The 18,488-nt window shown below is 36.4% G+C and overlaps 1 protein-coding gene across 15 annotated transcripts in view; it reads left to right on the forward strand.

Moving 5' to 3' along the window:
* LOC135110174 (uncharacterized) overlaps positions 1 to 18,251 on the forward strand; it is a 36,092-nt gene extending 17,841 nt beyond the window's left edge. For 5 of the 15 annotated variants that reach the window (XR_010273136.1, XR_010273138.1, XR_010273137.1 and 2 more), the window contains 5 exons: positions 2,967 to 5,398; positions 16,064 to 16,171; positions 16,336 to 16,471; positions 16,780 to 16,836; positions 17,376 to 18,251. Coding sequence is in view for 5 of the 15 variants with exons in the window: in XM_064022170.1 (XP_063878240.1) it covers positions 16,454 to 16,471; positions 16,780 to 16,836; positions 17,376 to 17,675 (375 nt within the window). In the remaining 10 variants the exon portion in view is untranslated. Of the gene's footprint in view, positions 1 to 2,400; positions 5,399 to 14,712; positions 14,735 to 16,063; positions 16,172 to 16,335; positions 16,472 to 16,779; positions 16,837 to 17,365 lie in introns of those variants that run through there. The other 10 variants (XR_010273133.1, XR_010273132.1, XM_064022170.1 and 7 more) reach the window with 6 other exon arrangements.
* The last annotated feature ends 237 nt before the right edge of the window (positions 18,252 to 18,488 follow it).

Consider the following 18,488-nt stretch of genomic DNA (forward strand, 5'->3'; position numbering starts at 1 on the left):
TGACCTCACTGAACAGCACAGATAATTTAGTTTTGAGAGGGAATATGTAGTCGTAGCTAGATGGCGGAAAACTCAGAATATTCAAGAGCGTGGTCACGAGAGCAGGTTAAGTCCTTGTGCACATAAACGCAACATCCACTAGCTTTGGATTGAAAATGAGGATAGAGAAAGTAGGAAGGGACAGAAAGGGTCTACTGTCAGTTGCTTCAGGCACCTGTGTTATAGTGAGGAATAGAAGATGAGGTTCAATAGATGAGAGATTGTGTTCTGTGGATTGAAAATTTGATCGAAGACCACGAATGTTGCATAAGTTATTGAAGGAAAATTGAGGGAGTTGTCAAGACACTTAGAGTTGATATCAGAAGAGTAGTCCGACCTAAGGACATTTGTGGTCCCCTCTCCAGATTGGGATTCCGCGGCTGGTGTAGGAGTTTCCTTGATAATTTTGAATTTTGAGTGAAGGGTGTGTGTATGATTAGGTGCTTGTAGTTTTGTATGAAGGAAGAGTTGTCTTAGGGGGTAGGCTGTGAGACACAAAGGGAAACGTTCAGTGAGGTCACAGCTAGGTTTAATGATCCAGTTCTTTAGACCTCACTTTGAGTAATTATCGTTTCGGCAGGCGCCTACTGCCTTTTCCTTAGAAGTATAGAATATATATATATATATATATATATATATATATATATATATATATATATATATATATATATATATATATATATATATATATATATATATATATATATATATATATATATATATATATATATATATATATATTCATTAATGATGTTTTTGTTTAAAATACTTTGATTAGGTTACAATTACTTTCGTTACTTGACTTTATTTCGGTTTAGGTTAATATTTGATTGATACATTTTCATAGCCATTACTTTTCGAGATTCCATTTTTTATTTATTTATTTATTACTATTGTTTTTATTTATTTATTTTTTGTGGGGGGTTATATATATATATATATATATATATATATATATATATATATATATATATATATATATATATATATATATATATATATATATATATATATATATTCTATACTTCTAAGGAAAAGGCAGTAGGCGCCTGCCGAAACGATAATTACTCAAAGTGAGGTCTAAAGAACTGGATCATTAAACCTAGCTTTATTTATTTATTATTATTATTATTATTATTTGTATTTATTTATTTATTTATTATTATTTTTTATTTATTTATTTTTTTGTCGGGGGGACTATTGAGTATTGTCTGGAAAGCTCGAGATTTCTAGGACAATAAAAAATGTGTGCGATTGCAGTCCTGTCTTTGTACCTTAAACTCAAACTCCGCCCATCAAGTAACTCCATACTTGAATATATATATATATATATATATATATATATATATATATATATATATATATATATATATATATATATATATATATATATATATATATATATATATATATATATATATATATATATATATATATATATATTATTCTACCATATAAACAAATATCACAGGAAAATTGATAAGAAAAATATACACATTTCCTCAACCATACTGTAGACGTTCACTCAGATTTTTTTTTTTTTTTTTTTTTTTGTGACATTGCCGGGATGGAAATCTTAATACCCGACTTATATGAAACTATCTTATAGAACATTCATCAAATGGGGCTGCATGTTGCAATATTTCAATTATCTATTATATTTTCCATGATCTATTTATGTTTGTCTGTAACATATGTTATGGTGTCTATATCTACCGGACTGCATACGAGCCTAATGAAAGATTTTAAATCCTAGGACTGCATTCACTCACGGGAATTTTTACATTTTTGTATTTCATAACTGGGATTTTAATTCGGCTCAACTTCATTAGTAATCAGAACATATTTATTGCGAATCTTAGAACACTTGTTTTAACATCAACCAGTTTAAAGGTTTGCTGCGCGGTTTTGATTTCCATGAGGTATGTACTGAAAAGGCAACGAGGTAGAATAATTGTAGCAATTATTTAAGTCATATTATTAATAGAAAAATTAATGTCAAATTTAAAGGTTAGTTAACAATGCTAAATAATATGCCACTATCGTCAAAATGTTTTCTTAGCTCAAATCCTGGAAAAATATCGTCATGGAGGTCTCACAAGTTTATAGGGGTTTTGGCTGATAACAGGTTACTTCGGCTGTTTTTTTTTTTTTTTATATATATATCTTGAACATGTTAATATGAAACTGTGTGTCATCTAAATAAAATTGGTTGGCTCTCCTTTGCTATTTATTTATTTATTTTTTATAATTTTATTTATTTATTTATTTTATTTATTTATTTATTTTTTTTTTTTTGAGGTTGCTGACCAAATGTTTTTTGATCAATATAACCCACTTTGCAGAACTTGTATCAACGTTCGCTGTTTCAAAAGTGTTAAATGACATTAGCCTGGTTTGAGTGTTGATTATTCTTGGAACTATTATTATTCGTGGAATTCATAGAAGTGGTCTAAATGAACGAACATGACATCAGCAAATAATAAGACAAGATTTTACACATTTATGAAATTACTCACTATGAATGCGTTGTATCTTTGCAGTAAGGCTCGCCTGAATAGTTAAGTTGCATGTATGCTCATCATTCCGTCAGAAAGAGGTAAAAACTCGGGGCGAAGGGCTTTCTGGAAGCAAATTTTTTTTTTTTCGATTTTTTTTTTTTTATGACAATGATTAGGGTGTAAGCAATCCTCATTTAGATTAGCCAACATTGGTTGTATATGCTATGTAGGTACTTTTAACTCAATTTTAAGTTGAAAAATTTTTCAGTCCGTGCATTTTTATATTGTGTAAGTTACCAGTTTGCTACTCACCATACAAATTAATGTAATTTCTTTCTCCACAGATATTTAAATCATATTGTTATTTAAATTTTCATTTATTTATTTATTTATTTATTTTCGACTGAAAATTATTTCTCCATAAAGAAAAAGATGATGAGGTCAGCCTTGATGAAATCAACCTGGATTGGACCTTTTGGGAAAGCTGAGGATTTGGTTCGACAAATACAACAAAAGTGGACAATGGAAGGAACAATCAGAAAAATTACTATAAAAACTAGGCAATGGAGAGGTAAAACCATTATACAAGGGTTTCAAGTCTGCGTTAGAGACGGGGATGGTAGAGCTTTTGGAATGAATTATAATGATCTCTACGATACAGTAACATTCACTATCCCAGATGATAGACAAATCAGCAAAATATGTATTGAGTCTGATGCTTACATACACTCTCTTGGTTTCATGCTTGATAATGGCGATGTCTTAGGGCCTGTCGGAACTAGAAATGAAGCCAAAGAGAAAACCGTACCTGAAGATTGCAATGATCTCAAGAGTGTACTGTGCGGAATATCAGGTATTACAGTTCGCAGTGAAAAAGTTCCTGTTATTTCCAATGTCAAGTTCAATTTTCGTCATTAACTATTCTAAAATTAATACTGATGAGTAACAAATAAATACATTTTTTGACTGGTATCTATTGTGTTTCTTGTATTTAACTGTAAATTGTATACTAAAGTTGCAATGTTCATACCAATGCAACATTCATTGTTGCCGCAATATATCCGATTATCGTGTTTCTGCATCATACATAAAATTTTTGTTTGTCTCTTGATCTCACAAAACTGCATTATTTACTTAATATTCTCTTTTTGTGGGAACAATAATATCTCATTTTATAATCAATATTAATGTGTTCACATGTAATGTTTTATTTGTGTCAATAATTTAGTTGATTATGGTTATGATATATAAAATGTGAGGAACTTTAGCCGGTAGCAGAGTTATGAAGGTCAAGCCTTCCCTTCGACAACGTAAGCACGGCCTCAGACCGTGCCTTCAGTCTTACCACAAGTCGCTCGGGAAGGTAAAGTAAGAGGCACTACAACACACGTGGGTGTTGGTAACAGTGCTGTATGAATTGAATCCGGATCTGAGCACCAACTTGTGAAGGACGGCGTAAACACAGCCGCCCCTTGACCACCACGAGGCTCGCTCCCTGATAGCTACAGTGAGAGGACCTGTCAGGCGTGCTCTTATACCTATTCATATCACAGCAATCGGCGACTTTTGTGGTGTTGTCTCCCTCTCACAACATCGCCGAGATCCTTCGCCATCCACCACAGGAAGGCAAAGGTTGTTTTGGAGGCTTTGGCCACCAAAATAGTGACATCCAGGGTGGCCGCCGGCATGGACACCATGATTGATGACCGCATGGACACGGCCTTCGTCCCGACCTTCCCCATCACCGCCAGCAAACGACAGCTTGCCTCACCACCAGAGGTAGGACACAAAACGCCACGCACCACCCAGAACGAACACCAGCACGCCGAAGAAGTGCGGGCCTCTTTCCTGCTGCGAGCTGCCGACGGAGCGAGGGTGTTTGCCAACCCCTCCCATGTCTCCAAGGCACTCTAAGCCTCTGACCTGGGTAAGTACCTCCTTGAGGGGGAAACCTGCTCGCTGTGGAACGGTTCAGCGCTCGTTGTGACACTGTGGGAGCACAACACCCCCCCCAGTGTGCCACTCCTCCAAAAAACCCACTTTTGTCTGGCCGAGAAGGACGCTGACACTTACAATGATGTCAAGGTGGGGCCACTTGCAAATGACACCAATCTCCAGGACGTGTTGTGAGGCCTCAGACCCCTCGATGGCAACGAGGTGATCAAGTCATCCTGGATCGTCCCACACTGCCTTCTCAGGTATGCTAAAGGCAAATGTCCCGCCTCAAGGTGAGGGGCCATACTCACCAAGGTATGTGTCCTACAGCTGGTGTACTGGGCCAAACCGTACCTCCTGCCGCTATCCCGCTGCCCTGGGTGCTAGAAGATCAAGCATTCGATGAACACCTGCAGGTTGGCCACACGGTGCTCCTAATATAGTAGCCCACGTCCTTACTTCCAAAAGGATGTTATCTGCAACAGGAAACACCACAGCTTTCAAACGGGCCGCGTTTGAAATACTGTCCCTTCAACCAGCAAGCCCAAAAGTTATACACTACCCTTACGCAGGAGGGCAAGTCCCTCCAAAAAAAAAAAAAAAAAAAAAAATGCTAAAGAAACTGCAGTGGTTCAAGTCCCAGGCACCCCGCAGGATACCACCACCACCGCCCACCGCTGCACGCATGGCCCCTCCTTCCACTGTCACGCCAGTCCATCCTGCCACCTCCTACTCTGCCATCAGCAGCAGGAACAGGTCATCGCCACTGGTGGAACTCCAGGAGTGCTCTGAGCTGCGAGAGATGTCGTCGCATGGCTTGGGACTCCATTACACGGAGGGAACCGCCGCCCCATGGCTTCTCCTTTCCCTTCGCTGACACTGGTAGCTTGTCAAGAATTATCACCTCATTTTTTTAAAACCAGGTAAGCCTATTTTTGTAGTTTACAGTTAGTTTTCATGAGTTTGATAACGGAATCAACTTGTGTGTGTTGTGAAAAGGCCGCTTTGATGGCCAATTACCTTATAGATGACTGTGGCAATATACCTGCTAGTACATTCCCTTACCATGACAATTTCATTCAATATGTTGATAAGACGAACACATTTCCTTAGCTTTTCGTAGTTTGCTTGTAGTTTCATAACAAAGGTCATCTGTATGCGTGATATAAAGAACTGTTACATTTGTATTCTTTAAACAGACGATAGCAAAGTACCTATGCGAGGAATGTCATACCATGCTTCTTTGCGTCAACTTATTGCTAAAATTATCACATATTCTTAGTTTATTAGCACTTAAAAAAGCTATATAATGACAAACTTCAACTTGGTAGAAGATATGGACTGTAATTAGGATAACTGTCTAGAGTCGTTTCCTGCCCTTATTACTAGTCAGTTATCTTCCATTTTTTTCATATATATATATATATATATATATATATATATATATATATATATATATATATATATATATATATATATATATATATATATATATATATATATATATATATATATATATATTTTTTTTTTTTTTTTTTTTTTTTTTTTTATGTAGGAGGGACACTGACTGAGGGCAACAAAAATCTGATAAAAAAAAATGCCCACTGTAATGCCAGTCCCATAGAGAGGGTCCAAAGCGGTAGTCAAAATTTTGAAAGATTAGTGTCTTGAAACCTCCCTCTTCAAGGAATTCAAGTCATAGGAAGGTGGAAATACAGAAGCAGGCAGGGAGTTCCAGAGTTTACCAGAGAAAGGGATGAATAATTGAGAATACTGGTTAACTCTTGCGTAAGATAGGTGGACAGAATAGGGCGATAAGAGAGAGGCTGAAGACCATCAGTTAGAGGAGAGGAGTTGACGAGACGAAAAGCTGTTGATTCCACCGTCTAGAAGAGCAGTATGAGTGGAACCCCCCAGACATGTGAAGCATACTCCATACATAGACGGATAAGGCCCTTGTACAGAGTTAGCAGCTGGGAGGGTGAGAAAAACTGGCGGAGACGTCTCAGAATACCTAACTTCATAGAAGCTGATTTAGCTAGAGACGAGATGTGAAGTTTCCAGTTCAAATTATAAGTAAAGGACAGATTGAGGATGTTCAGTGTAGAAGAGGGGGACAGTTGAGTGTCATTGAAGAAGAGGGATAGTTGTCTGGAAGGTTGTGTCGAGTTGATAGATGAAGGAATTGAGTTTTTGAGGCATTGAACAATACCAAGTTTGCTCTGCCCCAATCAGAAATTTTAGAAATATCAGAAGTCAAGCGTTCTGTGGCTTCCCTGCGTGAAATGTTTACCTCCTGAAGGGTTGGAAGTCTATGAAAAGACGTGGAAAAGTGCAGGGTGGTATCATCAGCGTAAGAGTGGATAGGACAAGAAGTTTGGTTTAGATCATTAATGAATAATAAGAGAGCGGGTGACAGGACAAAATCCCGAGGAACACCACTGTTAATAGATTTAGGAGAAGAATAGTGACTGTCTACCACAGCAGCAATTGAATGGTCAGAAAAGAAACTTAAGATGAAGTTACAGAGAGAAGGATAGAAGCCGTAGGAGGGTAGTTTGGAAACCAAAGCTTTGTGCCAGACTCTATCAAAAGCTTTTCATATGTTCAAGGCAACAGCAAAAGTTTCACCAAAATCTCTAAAAGAGGATGACCAAGACTCAGTAAGGAAAGCCAGAAGATCACCAGTAGAGCGGCCTTGACGGAACCCATACTGGCGATCAGATAGAAGGTTGTGAAGTGATAGATGTTTAAGAATCTTCCTGTTGAGGATAGATTCAAAAACTTTAGATATGCAGGAAATTAAAGCAATAGGACGGTAGTTTGAGGGATTACAACGGTCACCCTTTTTAGGAATAGGCTCAATGTAGGCAATCTTCTAGCAAGAAGGAAAGGTAGATGTTGACAGACAGAGCTGAGCTGAAAGAGTTTGACTAGGTAAGGTGCAAGCACGGAGGCAGATTTTCGGAGAACAATAGGAGAGACCCCATCAGGTCCATAAGCCTTCCGAGGGTTTAGGCCAGCAAGGGCATGGAAAACATCATTGCGAAAAAATTTAATAGGTAGCATGAAGTAGTCAGAGGGTGGAGGAGAGGGAGGAACAAGCCCAGAATCTTCCAAGGTAGAGTTTTTAGCAAAGGTTTGAGCTAAGACTTCAGCTTTAGAAATAGATGTGATAGCAGTGATACCATCTGGATGAAATAAAGGAAGGAAAGAAATATAAAAGTTATTGGAGATATTTTTGGCTAGATGCCAGAAGTCACGAGGGGAGTTCGATCTTGAAAGGTTTTGACATTTTCTGTTAATGAAGGAGTTTTTGGATAGTTGGAGCTTGGCATGGTTCCGGGCAGAAATATAAAGTGGATGAGATTCTGGTGATGGAAGGCTTAAGTACCTTTTGTGGGCCACCTCTCTATCATGTATAGCACGAGAACAAGCTGTGTTAAACCAAGGTTTGGAATGTTTTAGGTCGAGAAAAAGAGTGAGGAATGTACGCCTCCATGCCAGACAATATTACCTCTATTATGCACTCAGCACACAAAGACGGGACTCTGACACAGAAGCAGTAGTCATTCCATGGAAAATCAGCAAAATACCTCCTCAGGTCCCCCCAACTAGCAGAGGCAAAACGCCAGAGGCACCTTCGCTAAGGGGGATCCTGAGGAGGGATTGGAGCGATAGGACAAGATACAGAGATGAGATTGTGATCGGAGGAGCCCAACGGAGAAGAAAGGGTGACAGCATAACCAGAAGAATTAGAGGTCAGGAAAAGGTCAAGAATGTTGGGCGTATCTCCAAGACGGTCAGGAATACGAGTAGGGTGTTACACCAATTGCTCTAGGTCGTGGAGGAGAGCAAAGTTGAAGGCTAGTTCACCAGGATGGTCAGTGAAGGGAGAGGAAAGCCAAAGCTGGTGGTGAACATTGAAGTCTCCAAGAATGGAGATCTCTTCAAAAGGGAAGAGAGTCAGAATGTGCTCCACTTTGGAAGTTAAGAATTTTTTATAGTCAGAGGAGTTGAGAGGTATACAGCACAGATCAATTTAGTCTGAGAGTGACTATATATATATATATATATATATATATATATATATATATATATATATATATATATATATATATATATATATATATATATACCTTTAAATACACTTACAAGGTAAATATTAGGTGGGGAAGAAGTGCTCCCATACCTAAGGAAGTTAAGTTAGGTAATGCTGGGTTTGATTAGTGTCCTTAACCCGTACAGTGTTGTGCTTTGTCAGAGATGGAGGTCTTGTCAGGTTGTAATTTTTTTTTTTTTTTTTGTCCTATAAAATGAGAAAATAAAATAACAAATTGTTATATATATATATATATATATATATATATATATATATATATATATATATATATATATATATATATATATATATATATATATATATATATATATATATTGTCACGATCCCGGTTATCTTTCCAAGAAAGTGGACGGTACAATGATCCCAGAAAGTTTTAAAGGCCTGGATTTTTCAAGGCCTCGAATACCTACCCGACCTATCCGAAATCGCCAGCAATTTAACCTTCTCACATAACCCTTACCTTGGCACAGTACACCAGAAATCACCTCAAAACCAGATCGATGTTGAGGTAGAAAACATAATTGTCCTATATAATAACAGAATATATTAATAATAATGATAACTTCAAAATAAATTGAGGTAAAACCCATTAAAGGAAATTAGGGAACAAATTTTTACCTTAGACTAACACAGCATAGCTCCCACACTCAATTACAATAGATTCAGGCTCTTGTTTCGCCTCCCTTATTGCTCAAAGATCATACACATCAATATATGACATTCCTATTACTTCACAAAGCACCAAAACCCTTTTACTCCTTCACAGACCGCTGAAACATTTTCCCTACCTGCAGGAATTTCCCCAGACACCGTCACCGCGTTATTAAATAGTAATTCCCGTATTTTAACTCCTCAAATCTCACAAGACATCACCACCATCAACATAGATCACCTATAACACCATAGCACCACCCCGAAAGACACCAATAATGCCATAACAACACCACAACCCCAACCACAAAATGGCAGCCTCTCACCCCGACACATCCCCTAAGCGTTACATAAAAACACAACTGACCAACCAAATTTCAGCGGACAAGAGCTCTTGGTACCACAAAAGACTTACCAACCTGATCCTGGATATCAAGGTTATACCATCACATCACTAATACCTCCACACACCCACTCAATCATCCACGTTCATCCCGAGATAACGCCTCCCCTCTGACACTTCAGGGTCTCTATCGTTTTCTGAAGAATTTGCTAACTTTTTACAAAAGCTGGACGCCTATTGTCCCTCGCCTCCACACATTCCACCTCAAATACACATTTTCCATTACATATACATACATATAATGAACTTAAATTATGAAGAGAACAATACTACAAGATATAAAATGAGTAAATAAGCCTTATACTAACTTATAACTAATTATAGACATATTCAGAAGGAAAACGGAACAGGGGGGGGGCCATTAAGAAAACTTGTTCCTTTTCAGGGTGAACTTAGCCAATAACATGACAATATAACAAAAAAAATTATATATATATATATATATATATATATATATATATATATATATATATATATATATATATATATATATATATATATATATATATATATATATATATATATATATATATATATATATATATATATATATATATATATATATATAATTATTACTATTATTATTCCCAAGTTATGATTGGAAGTGTGGCTACCATACGATGAAAATTGTATGGTAGCCACACTTCCAATCATGACTTGGGAATAATAATAATAATAGTAATAATTATATATATATATATATATATATATATATATATATATATATATATATATATATATATATATATATATATATATATATATATATATATATATATATATATATATATATATATATATATATATATATATATATATATATATATATATATATATATATATATATATATATATATATATATATATATATATATATATATATATATATATATATATATATATATATATATATATATATATATATATATATATATATATATATATATATATATATAATAATTAATTAATAGTAATAATTATATATATATATATATATATATATATATATATATATATATATATATATATATATATATATATATATATATATATATATATATATATATATATATATATATATATATATATATATAATTATTACTATTATTATTATTATTCCCAAGTCATGATTGGAAGTGTGGCTACCATACGATTTTCATTCTTGAATATTTTATTTTTTATTTTTTATTTATTTTTTTTCCCCCTTCTCAGAGCTCACGATGTCAAACTTGGGATGCGGAATTTTATTCTTACATTTTTTTTTTTAAGTTTTTATCCTCACCTTTACATAAATTTCCACAATCCTATAGTGTGTGTTATAAATAATTATCTATGTACATTACAAATACCTATAAAAAAAAAAAAAAAACAAGAATTGTGCGTTCAAGAAAATGGTTGGATGTGCATCTGGCAATACCACGTCTCAAGGCCGTGGCTACTACACCTGCAGTTCCGTTTTCCTTCTAAACATATCTTTATTCTTAGTTATAAGTTAGTCTAAGGCTTACTTACTCATTTTATATCGTGTAGTATTATTCTCTTCATAATCTAATTTTTTTTATATGTATGTATATGTAAGGGAAAAGGTGTATTTGAAGGTGGAATGTGTTAAGGCAAGAGGCGATACATGTCTGATCACGAAAGCCTGGACAATGCAACAGCTGACTCGGATAAGATAGACAAGGTGTTGAGAGTGGCAGGCATCGAGGGCAACGTTCTGTCTAGCCGTCGGCTTGGGAGGACTAGCGAGACCGGCGGCGGACAGCGCGGCACTCGTCGGCGGCCCATTCTCGTTAGTGTGGAAACCAAGGACGTAGGGGACAAGGCACTTGAAAAAGGCCAAAACACTCAAGACAATGGGTGAAATGTATAACAAAATATACATAAAGAGGGACGTTCACCCAAGTGTCCGACAGGAGTGGAGACGTCTGTGGGAAGCAAAGAAGAGAGAAGAGGAGCGGCCAGAAAATGTCGGTTGCCAAGTGCACTTCAATGTGAGAGAAATTTATATGACGATGGTGTTGTTGTTGGTCAATGAAACTTGCACTGTTTTTAGAGAGATCACATCAAATAAAGAAACTGCCGAAAATACTCTCTTGGAACATAAATGGAGTTAAAACAAAAATAGAAAAGAATAATATAATATCTTTCCTTCTCCAGTTTGACATCTTTTTTTTTTCTTTTTATGAAGTGAAAACTCCATTACACACATGCCTTCCAGGGTACATTGCATTTAAGAGTTATGGTAAAGGAAATGCCCATCGGGGTGGCACAGTTGTGATGGTTAGAGATTCCTTGTCGAGGGAAGTGATCAGTGTGGATACAAGCATAGAGGATCAAGTGTGGATGCAAGTGAGATGTGCCCCGGGAATAATGCTTGGGTTCTGCTATATCATACCTAGTGACTCTTTATTTCTCATTTCACTCGTTCTCTGCAATACAGGAAAAGGTGGCTAACTGTGCTACTAGTAATATATTTTGTGTTGTTGGTGATGTTAACGCACGATTTGGCAGAGGTGTTCGAAATCTACTATTGTCAAAGCATTGTATAAATATCCACAAATACCTGATGATGTAGCGACACCTAACGATAATGCCCACATATTGATATCATTGTGCTCTGGAAATGGTTTACTGGTTGTTCATAATTTACAAGCAAACGACAAATATTTCCCAAGCAAGTAAACTTTTAAGAAAGCAAACCAGTGGATATCTCATCTGGATGTTGTAATCGCATCTTACCAACTAACTGAGAACATTGAAAGCTTGGATGTTCATCAAACGGAGTGCTTACCATCGGATCACGCCCACATATCTCTAAATATGACAAAACCGAATGCTGACCTTGACTCACTTGTGACTCGCGCTCGTTGGTTGGGCGGCCACGCCGTGCTGGAGGGGCAACGAGCTGGAGTAACCTTAGCCAACATGCCTGTTAGTTTTTTTTTTTTTTTTTTATGTAGGAAGGACACTGGCCAGGGGCAACAAAAATCTAGTAAAAAAAATGCCCACTGAAATGCCAGTCCCATAAAAGGGTCAAAGCAGTGGTCAAAAATTGGTGGATAAGTGTCTTGAAACCTCCCTCTTGAAGGAATTCAAGTCATAGGAAGGTGGAAATACAGAAGCAGGCAGGGAGTTCCAGAGTTTACCAGAGAAAGGGGTGAATGATTGAGAATACTGGTCAATTCTTGCGTTAGAGAGGTGGACAGAATAGGGGTGAAAGAAAGAAGAAAGTCTTGTGCAGCGAGGCCGCGGAAGGAGGGGAGGCATGCAGTTAGCAAGATCAGAAGAGCAGTTAGCATGAAAATAGCGGTAGAAGACAGCTAGATATGCACCATTGCGGCGGTGAGAGAGAGGCTGAAGACAGTCAGTTAGAGGAGAGGAGTTGATGAGACGAAAAGCTTTTGATTCCACCCTGTCTAGAAGAGCAGTATGAGTGGATCCCCCCCAGACATGTGAAGCATACTCCATACATGGACGGATAAGGCCCTTGTACAGAGTTAGCAGCTGGGAGGGTGAGAAAAACTGGCGGAGACGTCTCAGAACACCTAACTTCATAGAAGCTGTTTTAGCTAGAGATGAGATGTGAAATTTCCAGTTCAGATTATAAGTAAAGGACAGACCGAGGATGTTCAGTGTAGAAGAGGGGGACAGTTGAGTGTCATTGAAGAAGAGGGGATAGTTGTCTGGAAGGTTGTGTCGAGTTGATAGATGGAGGAATTGAGTTTTTGAGGCATTGAACTATACCAAGTTTGCTCTGCCCCAATCAGAAATTTTAGAAAGATCAGAAGTCAGGCGTTCTGTGGCTTCCCTGCGTGATATGTTTACCTCCTGAAGGGTTGGACGTCTATGAAAAGACGTGGAAAAGTGGAAAAGTGCGGATATAGATATGCATACATTTTCTCAAAAAAAAAAAAGATCTCATAACGCCCTACCGGATGCTGATGTTGATGTTGATACTTTTCTTCATAATGTGTCAGATACTTTTTACTCATGTGCGCGTTCATGTAGAGGTAATAGAAGAAATGGAGACTGTAGAGGCTGCTAATGTACATAATAGATGGGAAATGACCCTTCAGGATAAGGATGACTCATGGGTGTGTAGAGCAATTAATTGGAAGGGACGGTGTTCAGGATAGTGGTCGGGACAATACCTCTCCATCTGACCAGGAATTCAAGGAATTTTATGAAAGTAGTTTATGTAGTGATGATTCCGTGTACCAACCGTTTGATCCTTCCATCGATGTCAATATACCTATTTTAGACGATCCCATATCTTACGAGGAAGTAAGTATTCAAATCAAGAACATGAAGCCTGTGCTCCTGATGGAGTTCCACCTGGCGTGTTTCAAAAGCCTTCCAACACACTGGATAGTCTTGATTATGGGTTTGTTTAACATAATATTTCGCTCTGTTTCCTATCCAGTGTCTTGGATAAATGCTAAGATGCTCACAATTTTAAAGAAAAGAAATCGTAAAGAACCTAAAAACTACAGGGGAATAACTATTATAAATTCGATGGTAAAGCTCTATGATTTGATACTGTGTGCAAGACTGAACCAGTGGTTTAAGCCTTTTAGGGAACAGGCGGGAGCACAGAAGGGTCGCGGCTGCATATAACATATTGACACATCAAGATTACTAACAGATCTAGCTAGGAAAAAGAAGAAAAATGGAACAGGAGGGGACGCGGCCATCTGGTAGTCGATGAGAGGCTGTGTGCTTGTGGCAAGATACAGACAGAACATGTTGTGGAGTGTCCCTTAACACTTGAAGTTCGTGACACCTACAGAATTAATAGTATTCATGATCTGTTGTTTGGTCGAATGGGAGATGATGATGTATGTAAAATTATTTACAGAATACTAATGATTTATTCCTGAATAGTTATTGGTTATATAGGATTAAAATTATGTCATTAAAAATATACACTTTTTGATGGACCATGTTTTGTAATATGTAAATATGTTATATTACATAATTGGTGTGGTCAATAAAATATCTATCTATCTATCTATTTATCTGTCTCTCATACCTGAGTCAGCAAATTCTTCAGAGCACATAGAGGCGCTGGGGGAAAAGGTGGGTGGCGTTCTCATGGGATAAATTTAGGTGATGTTATGGTTATTGAGTGGATGTGTGGAGGTACTGGTGATATTGTGGCGTAACCCTGATATCCAGGATCAGGTTGGTGAGTGTTTTGTTGTACCAATAGCTCTTGTTCGCTGAAATTTGGTTGGTGAGTTGTGTTGATGATGTAACGCTCAGGGGTAGCGTCAGGGCTGAGAGGCAGCCATTTTGTGGATGGGGTTGTGGTGGTGTTGTGGCGTTATTGGTGTCTTTGGGGATGGTGTTATGGTGCTATAAGTGAACTATGATGATGGTGGTAATGTTTTGTGAGGTTTAAAGAGGTGAAATACGGGAAAAGTTGTTTGGTGACGTGGTGACGGCGTCTGGGAAAATTCCTGCAGATGAGAAAAATATTCCAGCGGTCTGTGAAGGAGTAAAAGGGTTTTAATGTTTTGTAAAGTGACGGGAATGCCATATATTGATGTGTATAACCTTTACTCAATAAGGGACACAATATTAGAGCCTGAGTAAAGAGAAACATGGCAATTGAGTGTATGAATTATCCTGTGTTGGTCCAGGGTACAAAATTTGTTCCCTAATTTCCTTTAATGTGTATTACCTCAATTTATTTGTAAATTAACATTATTATTAATATATCCTGTTATTATATAAAATACTTGTGGTATCTGCCCCAACACTGATTTGGTATTCAGGTGATTTCTGGCATGCTGTGCCAAGATAAAGGTTTTGTGAAAGGGTTTAATAGCTGGCGATTTCGGATAGGTCGGGTAGGTATTCGAGGCCTTTAAAAATCCAGACCTTTAAAATTTTCTGAGATCAGTGTATCGTCCACTTTCTTGGAAAGATAACCGGGATCGTGACAATACAAACAAAACTGAAGGCCATGATATGGCTAAAAAACGAAATCGTATATATATACATAGTAAACACTTCTCTAATTTGGTACATGAGTATACGTACCAAATACTGTATGGAGGAGTGTCAGTTATTTCAGATTATGTTAAGTTAGGTTGAGTTAGATTAGGTTATATTGTATGTAACTCATTAAACGTATGAAACCTAACCTATTACAATATGAAGAAGTGAAGGGCACAACAAATCAATGTTCACCATTTTCCACTTTTTTTTTTTTCACAGCTTTCAAAGGTGGAGCCGGGAAAACTTGTGGGAGCAAACCCCAGCTCTGCTCCTGAGCGATATCTCTTAATCCACCCCAACAGAGATGAAAAAAAATAAATAAATAAATAAAATAAAATTAATAGAAAAAAAAAAAAAAAAAACATTAAGAACCAGTGGACTGACGGAAGGACTGTTTTACAGAAGAGGGAGGCCTAACACAGTGTGTCGAAGCAGTTTAATTCTCATAACCTTGAGCCTGTACGGTCCAAGCGACACCTCAAGAAAGCCTGGGACCCTTTGAAAGAAAAGGTAAGTTTATGATGTGATGAACACACTGTATAAATATATAGTATTGGTAACATACAGTATTATTCCACACGATGTAGGATTGTATTGCTAGCAATAACTTATTAATACATTTTATCCAATTTTTTTCCTTTTTTTTCTTTTTTTTCTTTTTTCTTTTTTTTCAGGATTAAACATGAGCAAGCTCTCTAGATGAGGGAGCAGAAGAGGAGTAGTGGTGGGATCCCTCCATCTGCTGTGTCCTTGACAGAGACATTGACGACATTGGGAATCCTCATAATTTAGATGCCATGCCAGCTTGTGGTAAGTTACCAACATAATAAATTTCCCTTAAAATTTTGTTCTGTCAGCAAGGTAATTTTCAGTCATTGAAAGCATATATGAGAAGACATTAATGCAAAGTAATAACACAGAATTAATGACTGTAATTTTATTCAATTCTTAACCCACAATTTCATTTAAGTACGGTGAAAAGAGTAAAACATATTGTTATGTTTATTGTTAAGGTCTACTGTACTGTACAGTGAAAACAGTGAAATGTAATTATGTTTACTGTTCAGCTGTACTGTACACTACTAGAATATTATACATTAAAACATGTTTCCTCTCAGCCAAGTCGCATCATCATGGTCGACTCATCCGATACACTAAGTTTCTCTTCGGGATTGGTAAGAAGACTGATTTCATAGCTGTAAGCTAGTGAACTCATCATGCACCATTATGAAACTGATTTCTGAGATGCTATTATATTCTACTGCATGTTCAATAATATCAATATAAATAAGAACAATAATCAATAAAACTTATAATATAACATTTATATATCATAATAATAAGGTTAATAATAATAATACCAACAATATTGATAATATTAATTGAATAAATAATAATAATAATAATAATAATAATAATAATAATAATAATAATAATAATAATAATAATATTGATGGTAATAATATGAATATCAAAATTAAGAAAAAAAAAAAAGCAGACTGATTACAATATGCAATATTAATTTTTGAAGTATGATGTAAAGAAATAGGTTGGATCATGTGAATAAAATGCTGATCTTTCAAATGATATATTGTGATTTATACATGAATGCATGCATCTGCAGACTCTAGTGGCATGCACCATTTTTTTATTTATTTATTTATCTATTTATTAATTAATTTATTTTTACATCTATTAATTCAGTTATTAACAGACAGAAAGCTCCTACTTGACGGTGTGTGAGGTGGTCTCAATAGAGCCCATTCCTGAAGAGGTGGAAGAGGTAGAGGTGGAGGTTCCAACAGCAGGGCGGCCAAGTACCAGCCAACCATCAGTCCCACAAAGGCCCAGCAAGCGTCATAGACTTCATGATGACATGTATGTAGATAAACGTAGTAATTTTTTGAAGGAGAAGCAGAAGGTGGAAAAAGGAATGATGAAAAGAAAAGAACACTTAAGATCATCAAAGAATAATAGGTGGCTGCCACAATATATCACAGACAACAGTCAGTGAATGCCTTCAGTCTACTTCAAGAACAATTGCCAGTAGGAGCAGGCATCACATCTTTCTTCCCTCTGGCAATGATTTGCAGCAATGTGTTCAGGGCCATTGGTTATACCCACATTGCTATTTATAAACCATCAGTGGATAATTTTGAAGTGTTTTGTTGTCTGAAAGTTTTTTTTTTTTCTTTTCTCCCTATCACTGTGCAAGGTGTATGTGGGGCTGAGTCGATGTTTTATAATGTTTTTGCTCATTGGCCTGGGAGTGTCATTGACAGTAGATTTTTTTTTTTTTTTAATAGTCAACTTTGGAATACAATCTTGATCCTAGATGCCATGTACTTGGAGATGCTGCTTATGAACTGAAATAATTTGTAATGACTCCAGTGTCAGCTCCAAGGGATGCCCATGGGAGAGCATATAACAATAGCCATTCTCACATAAAAGTAACAGAATGAGCATTTGGTGTTCTTAAAAGATTTGATTATTTTGGTATGAAATTTAGAACAGATTTAGACACCACTAAAGCCATCATTGCTGCATGTGTGATGATGCATAATATAGGTGTTAAAAGTAGATTGATTTTGCCTCATGATGGGGAATATGTCATTCATAATGATGTTCCCTATAGAATGGATATACAAGTATTTGAAAATGAACAAGGGAGACAGAAACAGGAACAAATAATCAAGAATAATTTCTAAATGTGCATACATTGTAGTTTGAAGTGTGCTTAGCTAGGAAATAATTTGCAAGATATAAGTGCCTTTATGACTGGAAAGAAATAGTATTAATACTTTGGATTGTTTCATTTCCTTTTATT

The sequence above is a fragment of the Scylla paramamosain genome, chromosome 20 (genome assembly GCF_035594125.1).
Source record: "Scylla paramamosain isolate STU-SP2022 chromosome 20, ASM3559412v1, whole genome shotgun sequence".
NCBI lineage: Eukaryota > Metazoa > Arthropoda > Malacostraca > Decapoda > Portunidae > Scylla > Scylla paramamosain.